The sequence below is a fragment of the Cornus florida genome, unplaced genomic scaffold (genome assembly GCF_030987335.1).
Source record: "Cornus florida cultivar Cherokee Brave unplaced genomic scaffold, ASM3098733v1 CherokeeBrave_3.0.0_Hap2_Chr05, whole genome shotgun sequence".
Classification (NCBI taxonomy): Eukaryota; Viridiplantae; Streptophyta; class Magnoliopsida; order Cornales; family Cornaceae; genus Cornus; species Cornus florida.
Genome location: NW_026775575.1, coordinates 100,417,694 through 100,440,484, shown reverse-complemented (window position 1 = coordinate 100,440,484; position 22,791 = coordinate 100,417,694). Strand labels below are relative to the sequence as shown.

At 35.0% G+C, this 22,791-nt stretch overlaps 2 protein-coding genes across 3 annotated transcripts; both read right to left on the bottom strand.

The window, feature by feature from the left end:
- Positions 1 to 769: 769 nt before the first annotated feature.
- LOC132307984 (uncharacterized) lies at positions 770 to 12,123 on the bottom strand. The gene is made up of 22 exons (XM_059805914.1): positions 11,773 to 12,123; positions 11,487 to 11,666; positions 10,583 to 10,662; positions 10,026 to 10,112; positions 9,844 to 9,894; positions 9,631 to 9,748; positions 9,496 to 9,552; positions 9,338 to 9,402; positions 9,141 to 9,224; positions 9,003 to 9,053; positions 8,840 to 8,902; positions 8,695 to 8,741; positions 8,455 to 8,524; positions 8,306 to 8,368; positions 4,516 to 4,605; positions 4,397 to 4,435; positions 4,072 to 4,299; positions 3,884 to 3,969; positions 3,560 to 3,608; positions 3,335 to 3,415; positions 3,097 to 3,190; positions 770 to 1,386 (listed from the first exon to the last, which is right to left on the bottom strand). The coding sequence occupies exons 2-22, from the start codon at positions 11,602 to 11,604 to the stop codon at positions 1,190 to 1,192; spliced, it is 1,818 nt and encodes a 605-aa protein (XP_059661897.1). The 5' UTR covers positions 11,605 to 11,666; positions 11,773 to 12,123; the 3' UTR covers positions 770 to 1,189.
- A 5,332-nt stretch (positions 12,124 to 17,455) lies between these two features.
- On the bottom strand, positions 17,456 to 22,524 carry LOC132307983 (uncharacterized oxidoreductase At1g06690, chloroplastic). 2 transcript variants are annotated; one of them, XM_059805911.1, is made up of 10 exons: positions 22,052 to 22,524; positions 20,933 to 21,024; positions 20,737 to 20,777; positions 20,475 to 20,639; positions 20,360 to 20,382; positions 20,171 to 20,281; positions 19,794 to 19,961; positions 18,575 to 18,657; positions 18,421 to 18,483; positions 17,456 to 17,894 (listed from the first exon to the last, which is right to left on the bottom strand). In XM_059805911.1, exons 1-10 carry the CDS (start codon positions 22,269 to 22,271, stop codon positions 17,709 to 17,711), a joined length of 1,152 nt encoding a protein of 383 aa, XP_059661894.1. In that variant the 5' UTR covers positions 22,272 to 22,524; the 3' UTR covers positions 17,456 to 17,708. The 2 variants fall into 2 exon arrangements, with proteins under 2 accessions (XP_059661894.1, XP_059661895.1); XM_059805912.1 differs by having other exon boundaries at positions 20,171 to 20,242; positions 22,052 to 22,515.
- Positions 22,525 to 22,791: the final 267 nt, after the last annotated feature.

The following is a 22,791-nucleotide window of genomic DNA, read 5'->3' as shown; positions in this document are numbered from 1 at the left end:
AAAAATTACTCTGACCTACCATTCTGTACACGATGGGTGTGGGTATAATTTTACGGGGGATGGGTGTAATTTTTTAAATTATAAGGGAGATCAATGTAATTATGGCAAACCTCAGGATAGGTTCGTATAATTTACCCTATATATAAACTGAAATTTCAGCGTTTTATATTTATATCAAGTGCCTGTCAACTTTTTTTTTTTTTTTTTTTTTTTTCAAAAGTGTTTGTCAATTAAAAACCCTTGAATAAGTTGGTGATCTGTTGGTGATTTTTAGCTTTTGATGTATAGTTGGTAGAGTGTCTGTGGCTCAAAGCTACTTGGTGCATCTGCGGGCCCTTTTTTGGTCTTGTAACCTTTACACTCTAATTTCTATCTCATGTATAATATTGGCTTTACCTAATCGCACGCGCACACACCAAGCGTGTCAATTGAAGGAGGTGGAATGTACTAACTTCTTGCAAGAGAAAGTTGGGGAACTCGATTCCACCACCATTCTGAAAAAAATTGCAGATTCAAATGCTTGAATTCAAATTGCAAGATTTTATTATAATGGGATTGATATTGGTGTAAGTAGTGTTTATGACATAAATTGGCATTTCAATCCCAAAATGGCAATTTATGGAATGATTTGGAAGTCTAAAAAGTGACTGATATGGCAAGTTAGCAATACGTGCTCCTGAAGTCGATCATTATTTTTAATAATTACACAATCAGCACTCTGCTGTAACAGTCAGATTTATAATGTCCATTACCATGCAATTTGTTAAGATTTAGAGACACAAGCAATTCTTTGAATACATTAATAACAAACAGTAAGTTCCTTTTGCATAAATGCAAATTATGTCGAAGCACCACTTTTGAACAAATGAAATCTTAATAAAATAGTTAAACCTTCTCTTTTCCGGGGTGATCAGTCCAAGTCCTCACCAAAACTAGGGATATTTCAGTTCAACAAAACAGCCGGTTAACTCTTCCATGCTGGCAAAAACAAGCAGGAGAGTTACTCGAGAGACATTCGAGATCCAGCACCATACCAAAACAACGTAGCCAAACAGTCAAAACATCCACCAGTACTCAAAACTGCTGTACAGACAGATTCGGAGGGCTACTGAGGAGCCCTTGGACAAACTCAATACCATAAGGTCCTAACCAGAAGATTACTTCCATCAAAGATAATCACTGACTTTCTTTAGAGGTGCACTCCGTTACCATTGCTATACACGCAATTTAAACATCCATTGGAGGGCTTCTCGGTGTTTCCATTTTGGTGGGTTTTAACCATTCCGTGTCCGTTGCTCATCCCAGTTTTCCTCGTCATTAGTTTCCTTATATGGCCGTAGTATTGCAATACCACATCCAACTGGCCACATGCTGCTGCTATAAGCCCTGTAACATGATAGATAAACAATTTCAATTAGGATAATATATTTCAGCCCATAAATCCAGAAGGAATTTATGGATCAAAGCCATTTAAATTAGGAACCCCAAAAATGTGGATTACGACTAGGCTACGATGATACACCCTATTATGACACTACTAATTTCCAGTCTGCATGACATGCCTCACAGACTTAGATCAGGCACAGTAGTGATGACAAGCAATCTGTCACTAATTCTGTGAGATGCGGCTCGTGCCATGTGTCATAGCTTTGACATCAGCAATCCCTCATTTCTTGGTCCGATAGAGACAGATCACGTCAACCGACCTTCCCTGGGTGAGACCACCTCAACAAGCTCTCAGACTCAAACCAAAGATCAAACACGTTTAGAATCCCCAAGTTGTCCCATCTCCATCCGATCGAGCAGGCATTAGCGAAGTATCTCCCTTACTGGGGTACAATGGAGTCACAGCTCAACACTGATGCGGTCCTTGTTATGGTCTTGGTCACACATAGATAATTGGCAATTCCAGATGGCAAGATCTCAGCGAGGAGTTTTCTAGTATTAAACTGTCAATAAAGGGCAATGGAAACAGTGACCCCCAACAAACTACTATACTTGCAACTCATAAGGATTGTTCACAAAATTAAGACTTCTCTTAATTAGGACGGGATATACTAGTAACGCCCACGGATGCAGAATCAACAAAAAGAGCAATCAAGTGTCCAGAATTACATGCCTCATTAACTTCTAACATTGGGATATTTGTTAGCGTTTTTCCTTATTAGGATGGTCTTGGTGTACGTTTGGTTGAAGATTCTACTATTTCTTATTCATGGTTAGGATCAATTGTCTTTCTAGGAGTCAAAAAGTTCTATGCGCTAAAACCTGTTTACCATCAAAAGTTTCAATCTCAAACTTGAGACACATATGAAGGTAGGCCATAAACAGTAACCTCAGAACTAGAAGAAACTAAATGTTTCTCACATCCTCAAACTATTAAATTACCACCCACAAAGACGTAGGCATGACCATCAACCACAGGATCAAAAAGAACCCAGTGATTTCTAGCTCAAACAGTAAAATAAAGAGACTTCCCTAGTGTCCTTATAAATCAGAAAGCAAAACCCCACCGTTCTCCAGACAAAAACAACCCTATGATTCCACAACGAACCTACTCCACGAAGTCCAAAGTACATAAGTATCTACATTATTTAGTAAATTATCAGAACAGATATCAAACAGCATGACACTGTCACCTAACACTAGTTCTTCACTAAAGATGATCCCTGCCATTAACCACTAACATGATGTTGAATAAGATGATGATGGGTTATTGTGTGTGAGTTTCTTTTTATTTTTCTATTTTTGCACCCATTTTGAATTAAGCATTAGATAAAAAAAAAAGTCGGTGATAACCATTCAGAAAATTACAAACAAATCACCTCATACCATCAAGCTCTTGGCTAAAGTGATATGTCCTCTCATATAGGAGGTTTTGAGTTCAAGGCCCCACTGAGGGACAGTGTGTGTGCCAGTGTGAGTTGGGAGTGAGCTCTTACCTACCAAAAAAAAACATTCCATGGTCAACAATTACAAGTAGCTGTCAGATTCTTCATTAATTTGTTCCATCACTCTTTAAAAACTCAATTCAATTTCTGAAAAAAAGGTACAAGGAAAAAAAAGGAGCCCAATCTACAATGAAAAATATAATACCTAAAAACAGTGCAGAAGGTTTTCCAGGCCTTGACTTGAACTCGGGATGAAACTGTACACCAACAAAATATGGATGACCAGGAAGTTCAGCAATCTGCAGAAAATATACCAACAAAACAATGAGAACCAACAGAAACTGAAATTTGTATACAATGTGATTGTTCCTACAATAGTTATTATCCTAAACATAAGGTTTTGTAAGAAAGAGCGTGACCAGCTCAGCAACTATAAAACTTACCTCCATGCGCCGACCACCTTCATCACTTCCAACAAATAATAGACCAGCATTTTCAAGTTGTGATACCATATCAGGATTGACCTATATGCCATGAACTATTTCTTTTAGTAGCCACTCATTAAAAAAAAAAAAAAAAAGCAGAACTCATTCCCTTATTTGTTTGGAAATATTGTGCATGTGGGGGCAGACTTGCATCTGCTTAGCAGGAGTACATATGCCTCTTACCTCATATCTGTGACGATGTCGCTCATCAACGAAGCTCACATTGCCATATCTGGTGGGAAAAATCCAAATCTTAAAGAATAGTCCAGGCAGGACAGGAAAGTGTTTGTTAATTTACAAATATAAAAAAGGATATAAAAAGTTTGTTAAGGATCCATGTACATTAAAATGTGTAAATATTAACTCATTTATATAAATTAATCATCAAGTGGTTGTTAAAATTAATTTTCATATGTAATTATTTACTAGCCAGAGCGCGTGCATGTCTGAACGTCCATGATTGAATGCACATATGTATGTAAGTGGAAGGGAATTGTGAGCCCTTACAACTTTGCAGACTTGCAGTCAGTAACCCTGAAGTAAGTCCTCCTTGAACCCAGGCGCATAGTTGCTCCCATGTGAGTTTTTGAGCCCTATTACGAAGAGCAGAAAACAGCATAAATGGTGCCAAACATAAAAATAGAAAAGAGGAATAATAATGTTAACCAAGTAAAAATGCATGAAGAATTACATACCTCTGGCATAAATATGACACAAGGATTTGTAGTTTCAGGATTAAACTCTGTGCTGTTTGCATCATGCAAACCAAGAACCGATCGTGCAAACTCAATGACTGCAATTTGCATCCCCAAACAAATACCAAGGAATGGAACTTTGTTTTCTCGAGCATACTTTGCCGCAAGAATTTTTCCTTCCACCCCTCTATCACCAAACCCTCCAGGAACTATAACACCATCAGCGCCCTGCATCCAGACACTGTTCAGAAGATCTGCAGAAAAGTAAGGGCAAAAAACTGATAAAAAAGGCTACTTCAAGGCAATCAAACTCCAATAAGATCACCTTCAAGATATCCCATGCAGCTTTATGAACATCAGGGGCCTAAAAGGAAGAAAAGTAGTCAAAACTTTATTCACACAAAGTAGATGACAAATCATTATAGAATTAAAATCAGTAGTCACCTCTTTTGCAGTTGTGTCTTCGAGGTCACCAGCAGGAACCCAGTCTATATGGAGTTTCCTGCGGCAAGCAACAGAGGCGTGCAAAACAGCCTGTAACAGCAAGCTGAAATATTAGAATCTAGTCCTTATTTTTTCCTTTTACAGCATGCCATGTATGTACCAGAACTTAAACACAATTACACATTACAAATATATATATATATATATAATGTATTACATTTTCATAAGTGTATTTTTTTTTTTTTTTTGATAAGTACATTTTCACAAGTGTATTGAAATAAATTCTGCAAAAACATTTACTGTTTATCCTTGCAGGAGAAAACAGACACACATTAAGCTTTAGTTTGGTTAAATAGAAAGTAATGAAAAAAAATTAAGGAAAAGTAATATTTCATAACCACTTAACTTTCTCACAAATTTTTCCTACAAAAACAAAGGAAAATTTTAAATTTTTGGGAAACTACAAGAGAAATTTCTAAATGAAAACCATATAGGAAGTCTAGGCTTAGAAGAATATGTTAGAGAGAACATATTTTTCTGCAGGGTCAAGGAGTGGGAGGTTAGGAATGCTTTAAGGAAAATGAAATCGGTGAGGGCTTTAAGTCCTGAAGGCATTCCTACTAAGGTGTGGAAAATGTCTAGGAGAAGTTGGCTTGTCTTGGTTAACAAAATTGTTTAATACGATAATATCAACTAAGAGGATGCTGGATGAGTGACACCAAAGTATTCTAGTACTCATATATAAAAATAAAGGGGGCGTACAAAGTAGTAATAATTACCGTGGTATTAGATTCACGAGTCATGCTATGAAACTTTGGGAGAGTGATTGAAAAATGCCTAAGACGAGAGACTGAAGTGTTGAAGAATCAATTTGGATTCATGCCGGGTAGGTCAATGATGGAGGCTATTTACTTATTGAGGAGAGTCAGGAGACTAATGGAAAGATATAGGGAGAAGAAGAGAGATCTTCATATGATTTGTAGTGATTTCGAGAAAGTCTACGATGGGATACCTAGAGACCTATTATGGAGGGTTTTAGAAAAGAAAGGAGTCACAAAAGGATACATTGACACAATAAAGGGCATGTATGATGGTTGTGTGACTATAGTTAGAACGCCTATAGGGGAAACAAGTGAATTCCCGATTGCTGTAGGCTTACACCAAGGGTCAATATTAAATCCATACCTTTTTGCCTTGGTTATGGATGAGCTGACAAGACACATCCAAGATGAGATTCCGTGGTGTATGTTATTTGCCGATGATATTGTTTTAGTTGATGAGAGTGGAGGAGTTAATGCCAAATTGGAGGTTTGGAGAGAAGCTTTAGAACTAAATGTTTAAGATAAGTCAAAATAAAATTGAATATATGGATTGCAGCTTTAAGTAAATCTAGAAAGACAAAAGAGGATCGAGAATCAAGATGTACACAAAAGTGTATATTTACTTTATTTAGGCTCAATTATTCATAATGACAGAGAAATTGGAGATGACGTTAATAAAAGAATCAAGGCATGATGAATTAAATGGAGGAGTGCATCTAGTATATTGCGTGATGGGCGTATCCCCTTCTGATTAAAAGGGAGTTCATGTTAGACCATGCATACTTTATTGTACTGAATGTTGGCAGTTAGGAAACAACATTTGCATAAAATGTGTGGCAGAAATGCGAATGTTGAGAAATGTGTGGTAAGACTAGAAAGGATATAATTAGAAATGATCACATTCGGGAGATGGACTAGCACCAATTGGAGATAAAGTGAGATAAAATAGGTTAAGATGGTTTAGACGTGCAAAGAAGACCTTTAAATGTGCTGGATAGGAAAAGTGACAAAGTCCACATTGAGGGTAATAGTGGAATACTAGGGGAAGAAGAAGACCAAAGTTAATATGGGTAGAGTTAGTAAAGAAAGATATGACAGCATGTGGATTGACTGAAGCTATGATCGACCTTAAATAGACCAAAAGGAAAACGTAGGATTCACGTAGCCAACACTAGGTAATTGGGAAAGGCTTGGTTGTTGTTGTTGCCTCTAAAATAAAATAGATTTATGCATAATATATTGAATGAATTTTTAGGTTAATTTGAACGGGGACTGTAAAATCTGGTAAGTTAGATTTAAGTTTATGGAGAAAAAATTATAGTGGGAAAAGCTAAAGTTTTTAGCCTCTATCTGGGTGTCGACTGTTGATGGCAAGTCAAGAGTCTCGGACAGTGACCCTTGGTATTTATTTTAGAGATGTTAGAGAGCAGCTTCATCTATGACAAGTCATAAGTATCATTCTACCATAAGGAAGCCCCCTCAAGGATCTATTAAACTGGACTTTTATCATTACTCCCTTGAAAATCCTATAAAAAATCCATTTGGAGGTCATTTTAGGAATCATGGCAATAAGGTAAAATTTAGGTGTGTCAACAGGGCGAATCAGGGATGGGGCACCCCAATCCCAAATCTAGCCTGTGAAGAAAAAGCACTTTCCAGACCTCGCCCGACATTAGAGTCAGGGAGGGTCCAAGGCATCTTGCTATACATGATTTTTTTTAAGAGGGAAAAAAAAAAAAAATTCAAACTTGAACAAATTTACAATACATTAAAAATAAATAAATAAATCCAAGTACAGACAATTACTTAACAATTATAATAACAAATTTTAAATTTGAATAAGCAAATTTAAAATTATAATGAAAAGGAATGAAAAGATAACAGCTCTGCCAAGTAATAGAATATTTATTATTAACCAGGGCAGGTACATGGATGGGTCTGAGTTTTTTACTCTTCCCAAATCCATCCCTAATACGATAAGAATGATCCCAAATTCGTCCCAATAGGCATGCGGCGGATTAAATTGACGTTACTAGTAGAACAAGAGGTCCTTCATGTGTTTGATGGAAGTTGAGGCTTTTGGTGCATATGCACAATTGAGAGGATGATGATCCCAAGAAAATCAATAATCATTGGGCTACGGGTAAAAGGAAAGGCTCTCGGAGATTATCTCATCTCATGACTCAAATTCAAAATGTGAATTTTTCTTGGACGTCACTTTCTTCTGAATTCATAGATCGGGGATGGTGAAGCTGAATTTTGGCCAACAGAAAGGCATAGGAGAACTCTTAAAGAAGACTGTTATCCTCCTACACATCCGTTGACCATCTTTTTTTTTTTCATAATTATCCGTTGACCATCTTTTTGAGTGGAAATGGATATTACGAATTTATTTCTTCCTTTTTTTCTGGATTAATCCTTGTTCATATTGTTTAGCTTAATAGATTATCACAACCACAATTTGTTTATACTTAATAGTGTTGTTTTTATAAAAATTAATTACGAAAAAAATTATGTAAAATAGAAAACACGTGATTTCACTTTTAGAAGACTCAGTAAAGCAATTAACTAGACACGAAACCGGGGCATCTATTATTTTAAATTTTATATCTTGAAATTATTTTAAGAAAATTGGGGAGAAGCTGATACTGCATTAAATATATCAGAATAATTATACTGGACACCGTATTAAAGGAAATATTGATAATTCAACTCAACTGAAGCAAGCCTTATCAAAGCAATAACAGATGTTTGTGGTGGGGGGTGAAGAAAAGAAAGAAAAGCTCAAAGGGAATGCTAAAAGAAGCTGGTGGGAAAAAATAAACATAAAAAATCAAGAATTACATAATAAGACTCGATCGTGTAAAGGAATTTAATCAAAATAATCAAACTGCATAATCTTTCCCAAAAAATAAAAAACAAAAAGAAAGGGACAAGCTTGCATATCTTTGCATAATAAAGTGATTCACCTTCAGAACAGAGAGATAAGAATCTGAAAGGCCAGTATATTTTCCAACCATTGCAATCCTAACCTGTAATGCACATGTATTTTAACAGAATGACAATATGCAGTATAAAAGAAATCTGAATTCATATTTAAATGATGATTGAGACCTACAGGATCGTACAACAAGTCACACAGTTCTGTCCTAGCCGTCCATTCCGTTAAATTAGGCTCCCTAGCAATGCTGTAAATTGCAGAAACATTCAAAGGCCAGAAAAACTTTATTACAAATTGTTGCAGTGTAAAACAATGTCAACAGAATCATGACCGAATGGCTGAAAATAAAGATCATGCAGCGAAGGAAGAGAAAATGATTTTACAGAAAATCAAAGCAGAGTATTTTGAGAGACATACCCCAGAAGGTTCAATGATTTCAAGATTGCTTCATGTGCCTTTTGATCCTGATTAAGAAGGTAAAAAAATAAAAAATCTAAGTTCTTGATGTGAGAAAATAAGTACAGCTGAAAGATAATTTCATGAAAATTCAAAAACTACTTACCCTTAATAGCAAAGGAATGTGCCAAATATTTGAAACATCATAGAGAGTGATTATGTTTCCTGCCTGGAAAGAAGTTTTTAATAATTTTGTTTAGACATGTAAGCCGATTCTTTGGAAAAAAGGCAAAGAGAAAAAAGATGGATCTTCAATTCTATTATAATACCGGCACATGGCAAAACTGGGAGAGTTTTTCCTTGACATTCCCTTCAAGTGGCTGAAACAGACAAAAAATAAAAGAAGAATAAGATGTGTTGATAAAGACAAAAGGAAAATAGAAGGGGACAATAAAAAGAGAGCATACCTTTGTACTGCGACAAGCTAGAATATTTGGTGTTAAACCCAGTCCTCTAAGTCCTCTGACACTATGCTGGGTAGGCTTTGTTTTCTATAAATAAAAAAAGTTAGCAAAATAACTTTTTCTTTTTTTTGGTAGGTACATCATCACAATATCCGTTAGAGCAAGAAAGCATAGAAGACACATTAGTGGTTCACACATACCTGTTCACCTACAACATTGAGAACGGGCACTAGGCTTACATGAATCAAGCAGAAATTGTTGGAGCCTAAAAAATGAACATATTAATTTTATCATACATCTGAAGAATATCGATTTCCGTGACACAACAAATTAAGGATGCAGTGCATATTAAGCTTACCTACACGGTATGAAAACTGGCAGAGTGCCTCAATGAATGGCATAGATTCAATATCCCCTGCATCAAGAGATTTTATGTTTAGCCAATTAAGAATAGGAAACAGCTCATTTACCAAATATCAAGAATGTAACGTACCAATAGTTCCACCCAATTCTATGACACAAACATCAGCAGGACCTTCTTTTCCATCCACTGGGATCATTGCTACACGCTCAATCCACTCTTGAATGGCGTCTGTAATATGTGGAACCACCTAGAATAAAAAGAAGGTAAACAAAAATTATTCTGGGAATGGCATTGGCAAGCTTGGATCAACATAAAATAACAAATTTAACAGTCTGAACAGACCTGGACGGTCTTTCCAAGATAATCACCTCTTCTCTCCTTGTTGATGACAGCCTATTAAATATCAAGAAAGCAAATTGAAGACAACGGTGAGTTTGAGGTCAAGTAAGAATGCGTGAACTTAAGATACTCTGTGGGTAAACACGTGACTTAAAGAATTGCAAGTGGATGTCTCAAAACATTACTTGATAAATCTTCCCAGTTGTGATATTGTTGTCACGAGTCAATGTGATATCCAAGAATCGCTCATAATTTCCCAGGTCCAGATCCACCTTGAACACACAAAACAAGTAAATGTTTGTATGAATAAAATGAACTTCTTCCATTTAGCTTTTTTTATGCTCTCTGAGAGATAAGTGATATCAAAATGCCGAAATTCTCATGATGGTAAAATTACTCAACATTCCTTTCCTTCCTCCTCTCCTTTTTACTCAAACAAAAGGAGGAAAGACCACTCCTTCTTTAAGATACCTTTTCAATACTTTCTACATTCCATTCTTCTAATTTCCATTCCCCATACCACATCATATGTATGAAAGTTAATGGTGGAGGTGTTTGTGGTGTGGAATGGCAGTGGTGGTGACATAAATTATGACAACAGAAATGTTGGCATCCATGCCCCATCCTTTTCAATCTTCTCTTCAAATCTTCGAGGAGTGCTAACTTTTCACAAGCCAGCATTCTTTAACACTAACATAGGAAATATGAAGCATACATAAGTAGCAGACAGTATATAGTTTACCTCACCGCCATCATCCAAGACAAACACTTCTCCGTGCTCAAAAGGAGACATCGTTCCCGCATCAGTGTTCAAGTAAGGATCTACATAGATGGAATGATAAATCACAAAGAATAATAATTTCCTTTCCAAAGAAAGAAAAATGAAAATTTTGAAGCTCAAAAGGTTTGTACTTTTAGGCAATGAAACTGAAATACTTCTTGTGTTAAACAAAAAAACATTTTTGGGTAGTAACTTAGAAATACATCAAATTATTAACCCATGAGGGTTAAAACAAGTGAAAGTAAGCACTTATCTGCATGGCTAACAGAAATTAAATAAAACTCTACTATGATTTGAGATTGTTAAAAATTCAGTAAAACCAACTCAAGTAAAATGCAATCAGATGAAGAAAAAATCCCGTTATAATTACTGAAAGCAGAAGTTGAAAGAAAAAGCTCAATTTGTTTCAAACAATACGAGAGACACAAAAACAACCACCAAGCCCTTTTCCCACGTCAGCTACATGAATCTTATGTTTCCATTCGGATCTATTTAAGGTCATAACCTTGGTCAATTCACATGCTATCATGTTCCGAAAAACACGGAAGAGAATTTATGAAAATGTAATGATGACAAAATAAATTATGTCAAATTATGTCACCCAAGATTCGAAAAGAAAATGAACATGATATAATGCGGTTCAGTCATGAAATTGGGAAAATGGGACAAGGAAAAGAAGAAAAAAAGACAAATAAACTACTGAGATGTTGATATAGAGTCCACATACATACCCAAGTCATTTCAAACCAAATAAAATTGAGAACAGAAAGAGGGTCAAAGAGGAATCTAGGCAATAAAATCTATTCTTAATAAGAAACTATGAGACTAAAGGGCTATATGATATATAAATATATATATATAGTACCAATCTTAATAGAAGTAACGCGAAGTCCACAGGCTTTGAGAATCACTCCAATACTACTTGCGGTGACCCCTTTGCCCAGACCGCTTACAACTCCTCCAGTGACCAAAACGTACTTCATTTTTTCTATTTCTTGAAATTTTTCCTGACTCGAGCAAAACCCAATTCAGCTTTCTGAGAATTCTGAAGGAGTGTCATATACAAAGTGGTTAAATCACATATATATAGAAGGATGACAAAGAAATAAAGGCAGTTTTATGAGGTGTGAACGGAGAGAATAATGAAAAACCTTGTTGGCAAGAACGGACTTTACAAAGCCAATTTCTCCTTGCCCTTTCAGCTTCTGCTGCTTCTGCTACCTCCTTCTTCTTCTTGTTCTCTCGAACAAAGTAATACAATCAATCAATACTCTGATTCAAGGCTATCAAAAAATGAAGCGATTCGGCGAAGAAGCCTTGTAGTGTTGTGTATTTTGTTCCGTTGTGTGCGTGTGTGTGGATATTACAAATGCAACTGACTAAGCACAGCAATAGCAGCCCATCACCGAGATGCCTCTTTTGTTTCTCCAGGCGGCGCGGGTTTGAGGGTGGCGGAGGAAAACATGAATATATACACGTATTTTTATTTATTTTTTTATATTTGACAATATATATATATATATATATATATATATATATGGGATTGTGGGCATCCTAACTTTGAAAGTCGTGAGTATAAATTTCACAAAATGAACCACATCCACACGAGTAATAGTATTAAGACTTCGCATGCGGACATTGTCTAAAAAACAAAATGAGTTAGTGATCCTGAGTTAAATCACATGTGAGAGTAATCAAATTCGATAACGAAAATATGAGAATTGCAAATTTTGGAAAGTTTGATATTTCTTGTCGTACCCAACAAAGGGATAGGTATTTTCCTTCATTTTCTTTGGTGGGGTAATTTTATTTGTTTGTGAAAGAGATTTCGATAAGGTCCACACTTGGATTTTAGCGGGCCAATGAGAGTATTCAAATCAAAGGATAGGGGTGGGTATTTAAATAACATTATCCCTTACTTAGGTTATTATCGCTATCTTTGTTTTTGTTTGTGTCATGTTTTATCATCATTGTTTTTTTATTTGCTCTTATTTGTATGCTCTCTCATTTGTTACTGCTCTCTGGTGGACTGAGTCACCTGTGACACGCAAATATCTTACATCTTAGGTTACATCTTAGGTTTTGTTTTAGCCTTCTTTGGGCCCACACTGTATAGTCATCAATCATCATGCATGTAGATATGCTATGAGCTGATTGGTGTTACCGTTGTATAACCAACCGTAAATTTTGAGTTGGGGCCAAAATAAAATTATGTAATTAAAATTTGTAATATCTAGGAATCAATTGCCGTATAATTTTTTCTATAATATTATCCTTAGTGTGTGTATATATATTGAGGAAAATATAATTAAAAATATGATAAATAAAACCTAAATAAATATAGATGGAAAATTGATAGAGAAATGGTAAAAATATATTTATATATTGCTTAAAAATTAAATTTTCTTTGTTTCAATTTTTTTTATTTTAGTACTTAGATTCTACTTTGAGAAAGGTATATCATTATTATCTTAACAAAGATTACCATTTTTTTTTTAGCGTGTTAACTAAACAAAATCTTGCAAACTTTAATAAAATATGATTATAAACAACAACACATGGACATACTATAAAATTTTTCATTTAACAACTAACAACTAAAAATAATACATATGTGATATTGTTGTTACTGTTGGCATACTTTAGTTTTTCTATAAAGACTTAATACCATCCAACAAAATTGTCTCCAAGAAAGATTTGTGTATCTTTATTAAATGTCATATAGTTGATATTATAAATGTGTATATATATACAAATATAAATGTAGTAATGATAATAAGACTACCAAAATAATGGACTTACACTTTTATTTTAGGAGATTTGGAATTTGCTAAAAAGATTTAATTAAAATTTGAAAAAAAATAAGTTATACTTATTTCCAAACTCACTATAATTAAGACCAACAAATAAGTGTTTTAAAAATTTTTGGGGAGGTCAAATGAAAATTTTCATCAAAGGGTTTATTTACATAATGACAATTTCTAAAAAGTATACAAACAATATAAAAAATAAAATAAACAAAAAAATGGAGGGACTGAGTGGAGTTTATTTACAAAATAACAATTTTTAGAGGGTATTAAAAAAAAATTGAATATATATATATATATTTTGTTGGGTGGGTGGGGGGGGGGGGGTGTTAACCATTATATCTATTCTTAAAACAATTATATTTACTTTTTCTTATATTGAAAAATATATGTAATGAGTTAAAAATTATTAAGTTGAAAAAAAAAGATTAATATGTTAAAAAAAAACACAAATGTAATGTATTAAAAAGTGCAGAGCAATAAGAGGATTATTTTGTTCTTTATTTGCAGTGTGTGAACAAAAGATAGATGAATAAAAGTAAAGTGAAAAATGAAGCTTTTAAGTGAGAAAGTGAAAAACGTGTTATGATATCAAAAAGTGGTTTCTTAAAGTCAAGTTTTGGGGCACTAAAAATTATTTAATATGTTATCTATCCTCAAGGAAAGTAGGTGGGAATGGGTTAAAAAGGCTGAGAAACTAGATTGATGGATTTGAAGATTTGTTTTACACGAAGAGGGTGTTCACACCACATACATCTATTATATTTATATATATATATATATTATTACTGTGTGTATGGGTTTGAAGTGGATGTAAAATCTATGAGATTTTTTATTGTTATTACCGGTTAGAAAAAGAAGATACATTTTACAAAAGGTCTAACCTCATGCCTATTAGGGGGTCTACGGCTAGTGATTTAAATGTTGATTTGGGTAGAGTGATGACAAGGTGGGACCAGGGTACAAAATAACATTCGCCAAGGAGAGGGGTGCTTTAGAGAAAAAGTTAGACATGAATGTAAAATACACTTTAAAAAAACATGAGACCAACCTTGTTTGGTTAAAAAGAAAGAAAGTGATAACAGGATATAAAGAGGGATGAAGCATTTCTTAATAGCTAATAATTGACTTATAAATATGTAAAAATGACTTATTTTAATATATAGTCTATTTTAACTCTACTACAACTCTCTCACGTAAATAATGATTGACCTCATGAATTTTGTCTTGAAGACCTCTTGAATTTTGTTGCTCAAGAGCTGCGTTTACCGTAATTTGATCATTATATGCATTTTGGCTACAAGTGATAATCATGGTTAAGTATGACCAATCACTAATCAAAGTGATTTGAGTCCAACCATCATGAACCCGTGGTTAAGGCTGACCAGTCACAAATAAATGTGATTTGAGTTCCAAAAATTGTAAGGGTACACGAATAACAGCATATAAAAACTCTCATATTTTTTCTTCCATTCAATCATAAATAATAATAAAAAATAAGATAAATTACATTGACCTCTCCTTCTGAGGTTTTGTTAAGTTACAGTGACCTCCCCTCTTATTTGTCAAATAACAATCACCTTCTTGAAATTTATACACGTATAACAAAGATCTCCCAACCACTAACGAAATATATTATTACTATTCAAAATGATGATGTCATTAAATTTTTATTTTCAAATTTTCACTCTACCGTATGTAATAAATTAACTAAAATGTCTAAAATCTCCCTTTCTCTCTCCGAAAACCCATTTCCCTTTACAAAAGCATAAATTTTCCTTCCCAGAACTCCAATTTTCCACCACACAAAGCCACACACATACAGATCTATATATATATATATATACGTATTCCCCCCTCCTCTCCATTTCCTCCGGCCACCACCACCTCCACCTCCACCATCCTCAACCACCATCTTCTCCGGCGATCAACCATCACCACATACAGGCACACACACACGTATACATACACATATATATATACACACACACACACACATATATATATATATAACAAAAAAAAGGGTTCAAATAGTGATTTGCAAAAAGAAAATTATTTTGGCAGCCACCACTACCACCCTTAACCAACATCATTTCCCTGTCTAACCATTCTTCTGTCTACCCAACACCACCGACGGCCGCCACCGCTCAACCCATCTTTCTTTCTATCTCTTCACTCACCACCGCAACCACCGCAACCACCAACCCCACAACCACCACCCTCTTCTCTTAATATGGGTTACTATATAGTATATTATTTATCCATATATATATATATATATATATATATATAAACCTCTTCCCTCAATCTGGGTGTTTACGAATTAGAATTTTATGTTTAACGATGGGGGTTCTATTCCCCAATCCACTCTCAATCTGATCTAATTCGTCAATTTCACTCGCATCAATTCGAATATTCACGATGATTACCACCAAATTGGTGGGAATTCTGAGTTCGATTTTGTGGACGAGCTTGTTCGAGCCTCCGATTGCATCGAAGATCAAGGCCTGGAAAAATCCCCAGTCCGATCAAGCCCTCACTCGAATCTGTCGCCATCACCACTGGAAAATTAGTGCTCCGTCCGCCCTCTCTGCCGCCGCCGCCACTTATAAACCATAGAAGTTATAGAACCCTTATTTTGGATCTGCTTAGGTGAAGGATGAGAATTGGATTTGAGAGATGGGCTTTTTTGTCTTTTTAAAATTTGTCATTTTTGTAATAAAACAGCAATAAATATATTGTGTTAACATTGAACACCTCCCTTACAAAATGGAGGTCATTGTTATTTGACAAATAAGAAGAAAAATAATGGAGGTCATTATTATTTAACAAATAAGAGGAAAAATATCTAAATATTGATGAAATTTTAAGAGAGGTCAGTGTAATTTATCTTAAAAAAATATATTGTTACTCTATCAATTTTAATATAACTTCCGTTCAACCAAAGAAATTGCGAGGAAGGTATTTGTCCTTCCCTAATAATGTCCCATTCATCCCTCCTCTCTTTGTTCCTTTATTTTTCATTCCTCTAACTAAACAGAATATTTTACAACGAATTAAAAGAAAATAACTTAGTGTGAATGTTAAAAGAGGTCACCACCCAACATTGATTTTGATGTGTTAAAGACATCTAAGACAAGTCCATGGAACGAAAGAATGTGAATATGTGACAAAAGGTAAAATTCAAAGGTCCTTTCATGTACATGAAGAGACAAGTTAGGATCCATGTTTGATTTTGTGAATATGTCATATTAGCGCCAATGTGACATCGTTGTCAAAGATAGAACCCTAGTTGAATGCCCCTCTGTTATTATTATAATGGAGTGGATTGGGCCAAATTTCAGTTTTAACGTTTAGTGATTTAGATAAATTGTGTCCTTTTCTCTTTTCGACTTGAAGTGTGTCTGTTTGATTGAGTCTTCCGGGGATGAACAAAATAATTTTTTTTAATAACAATCCTAAATGATGGGCCAAATTGCACTAAACTTTTTTTTGTTTTTTTCATATACTATCAAAAAGTTGCAACATATCTTGTAGTAAATTTTTTTTTTTTATTGCAACAAACACTCTATTTATCCAAAAAATGCAAATTACCGTCTTACAACTGAATGTTGAACGGATCACGTGCAACGTGACATGAGATTTGACAAAAACACCTTTATAAATGAAAAGTTACGAATATTTTATTAATGTGTAAGAATATTTTCGTCAAAACAATCAACCTATTGCTTGTGACCACTATCACACCATCCTTCCAACGTCCTACTGCCAGAGGGGGTAATTTGCAAATTTTAATAAATTGAACGTGTTTGATGCAAAAAAAAAAAAAAGGTGAGGAGGAAGTATTTTGCCACTTTATGATAATACAAGGAGGTTTAGCACAATTTGACCTAAATGATATAACAAACCAATATATATAACAGCCACATCTTATCCATCAATGCCCTAACCCACTTAAATCTAATAATGTCCTACCTCTCAGTGTAACTGATTCTTTAACAATAGTAAAATTTCAACAAATCAGACATGGCATCAACTGCTACTTTCAAAAGCATAAAACTTTTTAAAGTGCATCACCATTCAGTAAGTGTAATTTACAACTAAGTAAACAGAGAAGGGACTATGGATGAAAATGACCTACAAGCATCGACTCAAAGATTGCTGTGGTTCATTGACATACTAATATGTGTAGACATTTCAGTATCGGTCACTGGTAGAGAAATGTACTTTTACAATTTAACAAACTAAGACGTTTGTGTGCAAAATGCTTGTGCTAAAATCTATAACTTTTCAACTGGGAAACCGATAACGGGTTGTATCTGTGATGCCAAAGAACGCAGCTCCTCGATCTCTTCATCGGTGAGCCTCCAACCTAGGGCACCAGCGAACTCTTCGGCCTGCTCAGCGGTTTTTGCCCCAGGGATCGGTACAACATTCCCCTGGGATATTAACCAATTGAGGACTACCTGAAGAAGAGAACTCGCCTATCAAACTAGCTTCGCATGAAGAATCAATTATGTGGGTAATCACAAGAAATTCTTTATTACTGGTAAGCATCACAAAATATGTTTCGATTCCTCAACTAGAGTTACTGAAGTTTTATAATCTAATATAGGGCTATTTAAGTACTATTAGTTTCAAGACATAAATATATATATATATATATATATATATATATATATATACATATGAATGTAGTTTCAAGCACTTCTAGAGAGATCAAGTTATGCATATTAAAAGAAACTAACAAATGAATCAGATCATGACTTGTAAACAAGTTATCTGAACAAATTGTGGAGTACAATTGGAAACTAAAGTGACTGATACTCATGTCGACTTCACTGACATGAAAAATGCCAAATAGTAATTTTTGTACTATATACCTGTAGGCTGTAGACTGTAGTAACATGTAATATGGAAACAAATAGATCCTAGAGTTTATGAGATTACTTGATTAACTTAGATATGCTAGTAAAAAGAACAAGAAAAAACCTGTGTAGAAGTTTTGTTGTAGTTTTGTCCCATCTCCATGATTCTGTTTATCAAAGGTTGGAGCTGCACACACACACATGTATACGTATATATATTCAATAAAATTGAGTACGAAACTCGGGTATTGAATCACCATATATCTCCAAGGATTTACCTTTGTTAGGAACTCAGGGGTGTAAATGTTTCTTCGAGGACCAGTGGGAGGGCTTTCTGGCGTGTACTTTCCTGTCAGCACACCTGCATGAATTCAAAGCCTATATGTCAATGTAATGGATCTATGGTTTTCCCATACTTAGACTATACAAAAAAAGGCTGATCCACTGGAAATAAATAGGTCAATGTTCCAGGTCACGAGTGTTAGGATTTCGAGTCATATGTTCATAAATTCCTTGGCAAAATGTGCTAGGGTTGCAGGTTGGATAAAATATCTTGAATCAGTATGACGACACCTGAAGAAAATGATGAAGCTAAAACAACTATAAAGATTAAGCTGAAAGCTCATCAAAACTCAATCACATAGGTAAGATGAGACCTTAGCGGTATAGGAATCTAGGTTGGAATAATTCATTAGATAGTTGGACCACCAATGACCTAGATTTAATTATTAAAAAGCTCAAATAGACTATTAATCAAGTTTTTCAAATTTTGGAAGCTCAATCAATCAAATATTGTGATGGATCGATGGAACATTTGAATAGGATTTCAACTGAAAAGGCAGTGAGGAACAATTGATCAAACCTATCAATCTACAGGCCGGAGTGCTGCCAAGCCTGACATTGTAATTTTGGTCAATCAAAATTGTTGAATTTCGACTGATCGAACTCGTAGAACAATCGATCAATCATTAGCAAAGAGGTTATAGAAACCCACAAAAATTACATTTTTGTCTGACATGTGTTTTTTATTATGACTAGGACTCCCATATTGACTATAAATTTGGGCAGATAGTATGTGTTTTAAGAGTGTATTTTAGAGAGAGCGTTTGAACATCAGTATAGGGTTTTCATAGTTCACCACACTCCGTATTGAGTGAGTAATAGCAAGAAGCATATCAGAAATTATCGTAAAATCAGTCAACCGGGCATTTTTGTGAAGATAAAGGAGCAATCGAACAACCATGGAGAGTATATTTGTGGGTCTGCAAGTTTGTTGATCATCAGCAGCAGAGTTGAGTGTTTAATTGCATTGATTCCTTTTCGTTTTGAGCTCATTGCAAGGCCTTAAATACATGAAATGAACTGATAACACTCATCTAGCATACCCAAATCGTTCAGGGAAATGTTTTTTGATTGCGTATCAAACGAAAATGGAAAAAGAAAACGTACTGTGCATATATAAGTGTAAAGCAAGAATACAAATAATTGGTCTTTCACCTTGAGCGATAGGTGAATATGCAATCAATGTGATCCCAAGTTCATCACAGGCAGCCTTCACACCATTATTCTCCGGAATTCTGTATATGAGACTATAATTGACTTGGTTTGAAGCCAGTGGGATACCTCTCTTACTAAGCTGCTCATACGCGTTGCGAAGGCGCTTTTCTGAAATAAAGAGCCATGTCATCCTAAATTTCACATGTAAAGGAGGAAAGTACTGGGAACTTTTGCAAAATTCATTAATATAACGAGTATATAAAGATCAGTTTTATGCCAAATTTAAGAAAATGAAAACAATAATTGATAAACAAAACAATATGTATGGTTAAATAGAACTTGAATCAACAAAGGGCAGCTGAAAATAAGAGATATACCACTATAGTTAGATACCCCAACAGCTTTCACAAGGCCCTGCTCCACAGCATCTCCAAGACCATCAATATATCCTGAAAATGATTTTCCATTAAACCGAGCCCCTTGTGAACCTGAGCATGATCGGAATTACAAACGTCCAATTCCTGATACTATATTGTTGAAAAACATTGGTATCATAAATTAACAACCTTCATTTCCCCAAATTCCTGGCCTGAAAATTTCACAGAAACACATGGATTAGTTACTATTTATTTGACAGAAATTCAAAGATAAATGATAGTCAAAAGCTTAATAAAGGCAGACCAGTGCAGTTGATAGAGTTCAACGGAAGAAAGCCCAAGACGACATAGGGAATCCTTAAGGGCAGTGAGGACGCTCTGACGGCCCAGCCTCCATGGCAATGCAGCAAATTTGGTTGCAACAGCAACCTCCACTTCGGGATTCCTTTCTTTTCTTTCCTTGATGAATCTTAATCAGAAAATGGAAATTTCACTATGAGAAGGGTACCACCTTTGTCAAGCGTGTAAAACGAAATGTAAAGCACGTTAAAATTCTCAGAATTTACCTTCCTAGTAGAGTTTCAGAATTGATTGCACCCATTGAGAACTGCAGCACAAGAAAATTATGGTTCTATAATGGTTCTTTTAGATCACATGCTTTTCACATAATTAAAAGGGGAAAAAATGCAAATCAATAACATTTTCGAGCTGTTTCACATAATCAGGAGGAGAAAAAAAATGCAAATCAATATCATTTCTCACCCTTGAGCCATAAACCTCAGCAGTGTCAAAGAAGGTAATACCACTATCAACACTGGTATCAAAAGCAGCCTTAGCCGCCTTCATCTTCCTATCTACCATCACGAAAAAAAAAAAAAAAAAAATCAGACAGTATTGTCATCCAACTTAAGAACATGAAAAAGCAGCACATTATATATGCAATGGAAAGCAAATCAAACCAGAGACGAGAAATTTTAACTGCTATCCATAAGGGGAAAAAAGGGGAAATCCCCAAGAATCCAACAGGGAATAACAGGTCTAAAAAAGACGAATAAAGAAAAAGATTGGGGCCACTGTTAACATCTCATAAAAACTGAACGACCACATTCCAGTACATATTGCTTCGTTACATTCAATTAATTAACTATTGAGAAACAAAGTAATCATGCAACAAAAACAAAAATCACAGTGTTTACAGAACCCTTAAATATCTCTCAATTCCTATCATAGAACACCATAGGCTCGTTCTAAGCACTAGCATAAGCACAAGAACCTGTTCAATCAACAAGAAGAAGTCCAAACATAAACATTCAAACTACAAACTTCAAGCATAGCAGTGCCAGTGATATTTGTGACTCTCACACGTGTCCCACCTCATCAACGGGGGAGACGCGAAAATCACCTGCTGTTGCTAGCATAATTCTTTTCAAGTATTCAATCATCTAAAGCACCACATCTTTTGTTGCCGTTTGTAGTTTAAAAGAAGGGTTTCGATTTTTTCAAATGAACAATTTGAAGACCTATTGATTCTGCCATGGACTCAATTCAGTATAGCAACTCCACACAACCACCGGCTACTCAACATAAGGAAGTAAAAGGTCTAAACATGAACTTAATGAACAATTTACTGAACAAGAAAGCATCAACAATGCTCATGCCGTATAAGAAATTAAAAAATGCCTTCTTTTTACAAAGTGAGAGCTAAAAATACAAACCCATCACACTGTTAAAATTAAAAATAAATAAACCCAATTCATAAAAACACAATAAAAATCACAATAAATTATTTCACCATGAAATTGAACACTGGTGTGAAAAGGGTATTTAAAATCTCAGTTTCTATTAATTTGGTTTCTTGATAAGTTGGTTTGTGCAACTTACCATCCCATTCAAAGTTGTTCCAGTAGCTGGTGTCACCCCATGACCAAGCTCCAATGCCAAGCCTCGTCACCTTCAACTCGGACCCCCCTAACTTCACCTTATCTTCTTCTGTCTTCACGGTGGTGAAGTCCTCGGAAGCGACGGCTCTGATTCGTTGAACCTTCCTGTGAATGAAATCACCACAGAAACACGCACTGCTCACACTGATATGCAGAGCCATCAATTATTATTATTTACTGGTATTGTTCACACAATAGAAGTAAGGACCGACGATTGGAAATCTCAAAATGGTGTTTCAAAATCTCCAAATTATAAATAGAATTCCAAATTATTCTGCGGAAAAAACTCAACCACACACCTGTATTTTCTTTCTAGGATTTGTGAAAAACGTAGTAAAAGAGAAAATGTTCTCCTCAACGTCAAATGATGGTTCTTGAACAGGACACGTCTGATCGGCTTTTCACGCACCAGCCTTTGGGCCACACGAATTCCATCGAACAGTGATAAAAAATGGAACACGGACAGTCCTATGTCACCGTTAATAAACATGTTTATAAACAAAACAATAAAAGTTGTTTTAGGAAATGTTCATATTTGACAACATTTATTTGAAAATTAATGCTGAGCGACAACATAAATTAAATATAAGTGGAAAAAAGAAAAGAAAAGAATTTGTCTTAATTTAAATGAACTCATCTGCATTAATTTGACAACAATTAAAGGGCACAAGACATGGTGGA

Bases quoted from the DNA above. Each gene is read 5' to 3' on its own strand.
- LOC132307984 (XM_059805914.1), bottom strand. From the start codon at position 11,604: ATGAAGTACGTTTTGGTCACTGGAGGAGTTGTAAGCGGTCTGGGCAAA. The intron at 9,403-9,495 runs GTAAGCTTAATA...TTCATTTTTTAG, and splicing joins CCAGTTTTCATACCGTGTAG to GCTCCAACAATTTCTGCTTG. The intron at 3,416-3,559 runs GTAAGAGGCATA...CATGGCATATAG, and splicing joins GACATCGTCACAGATATGAG to GTCAATCCTGATATGGTATC.
- LOC132307983 (XM_059805911.1), bottom strand. From the start codon at position 22,271: ATGGCTCTGCATATCAGTGTGAGCAGTGCGTGTTTCTGTGGTGATTTC. The intron at 21,025-22,051 runs GTAAGTTGCACA...TCGTGATGGTAG, and splicing joins GAACAACTTTGAATGGGATG to ATAGGAAGATGAAGGCGGCT. The intron at 20,640-20,736 runs GTAAATTCTGAG...TTTCTGATTAAG, and splicing joins TCTGAAACTCTACTAGGAAG to ATTCATCAAGGAAAGAAAAG.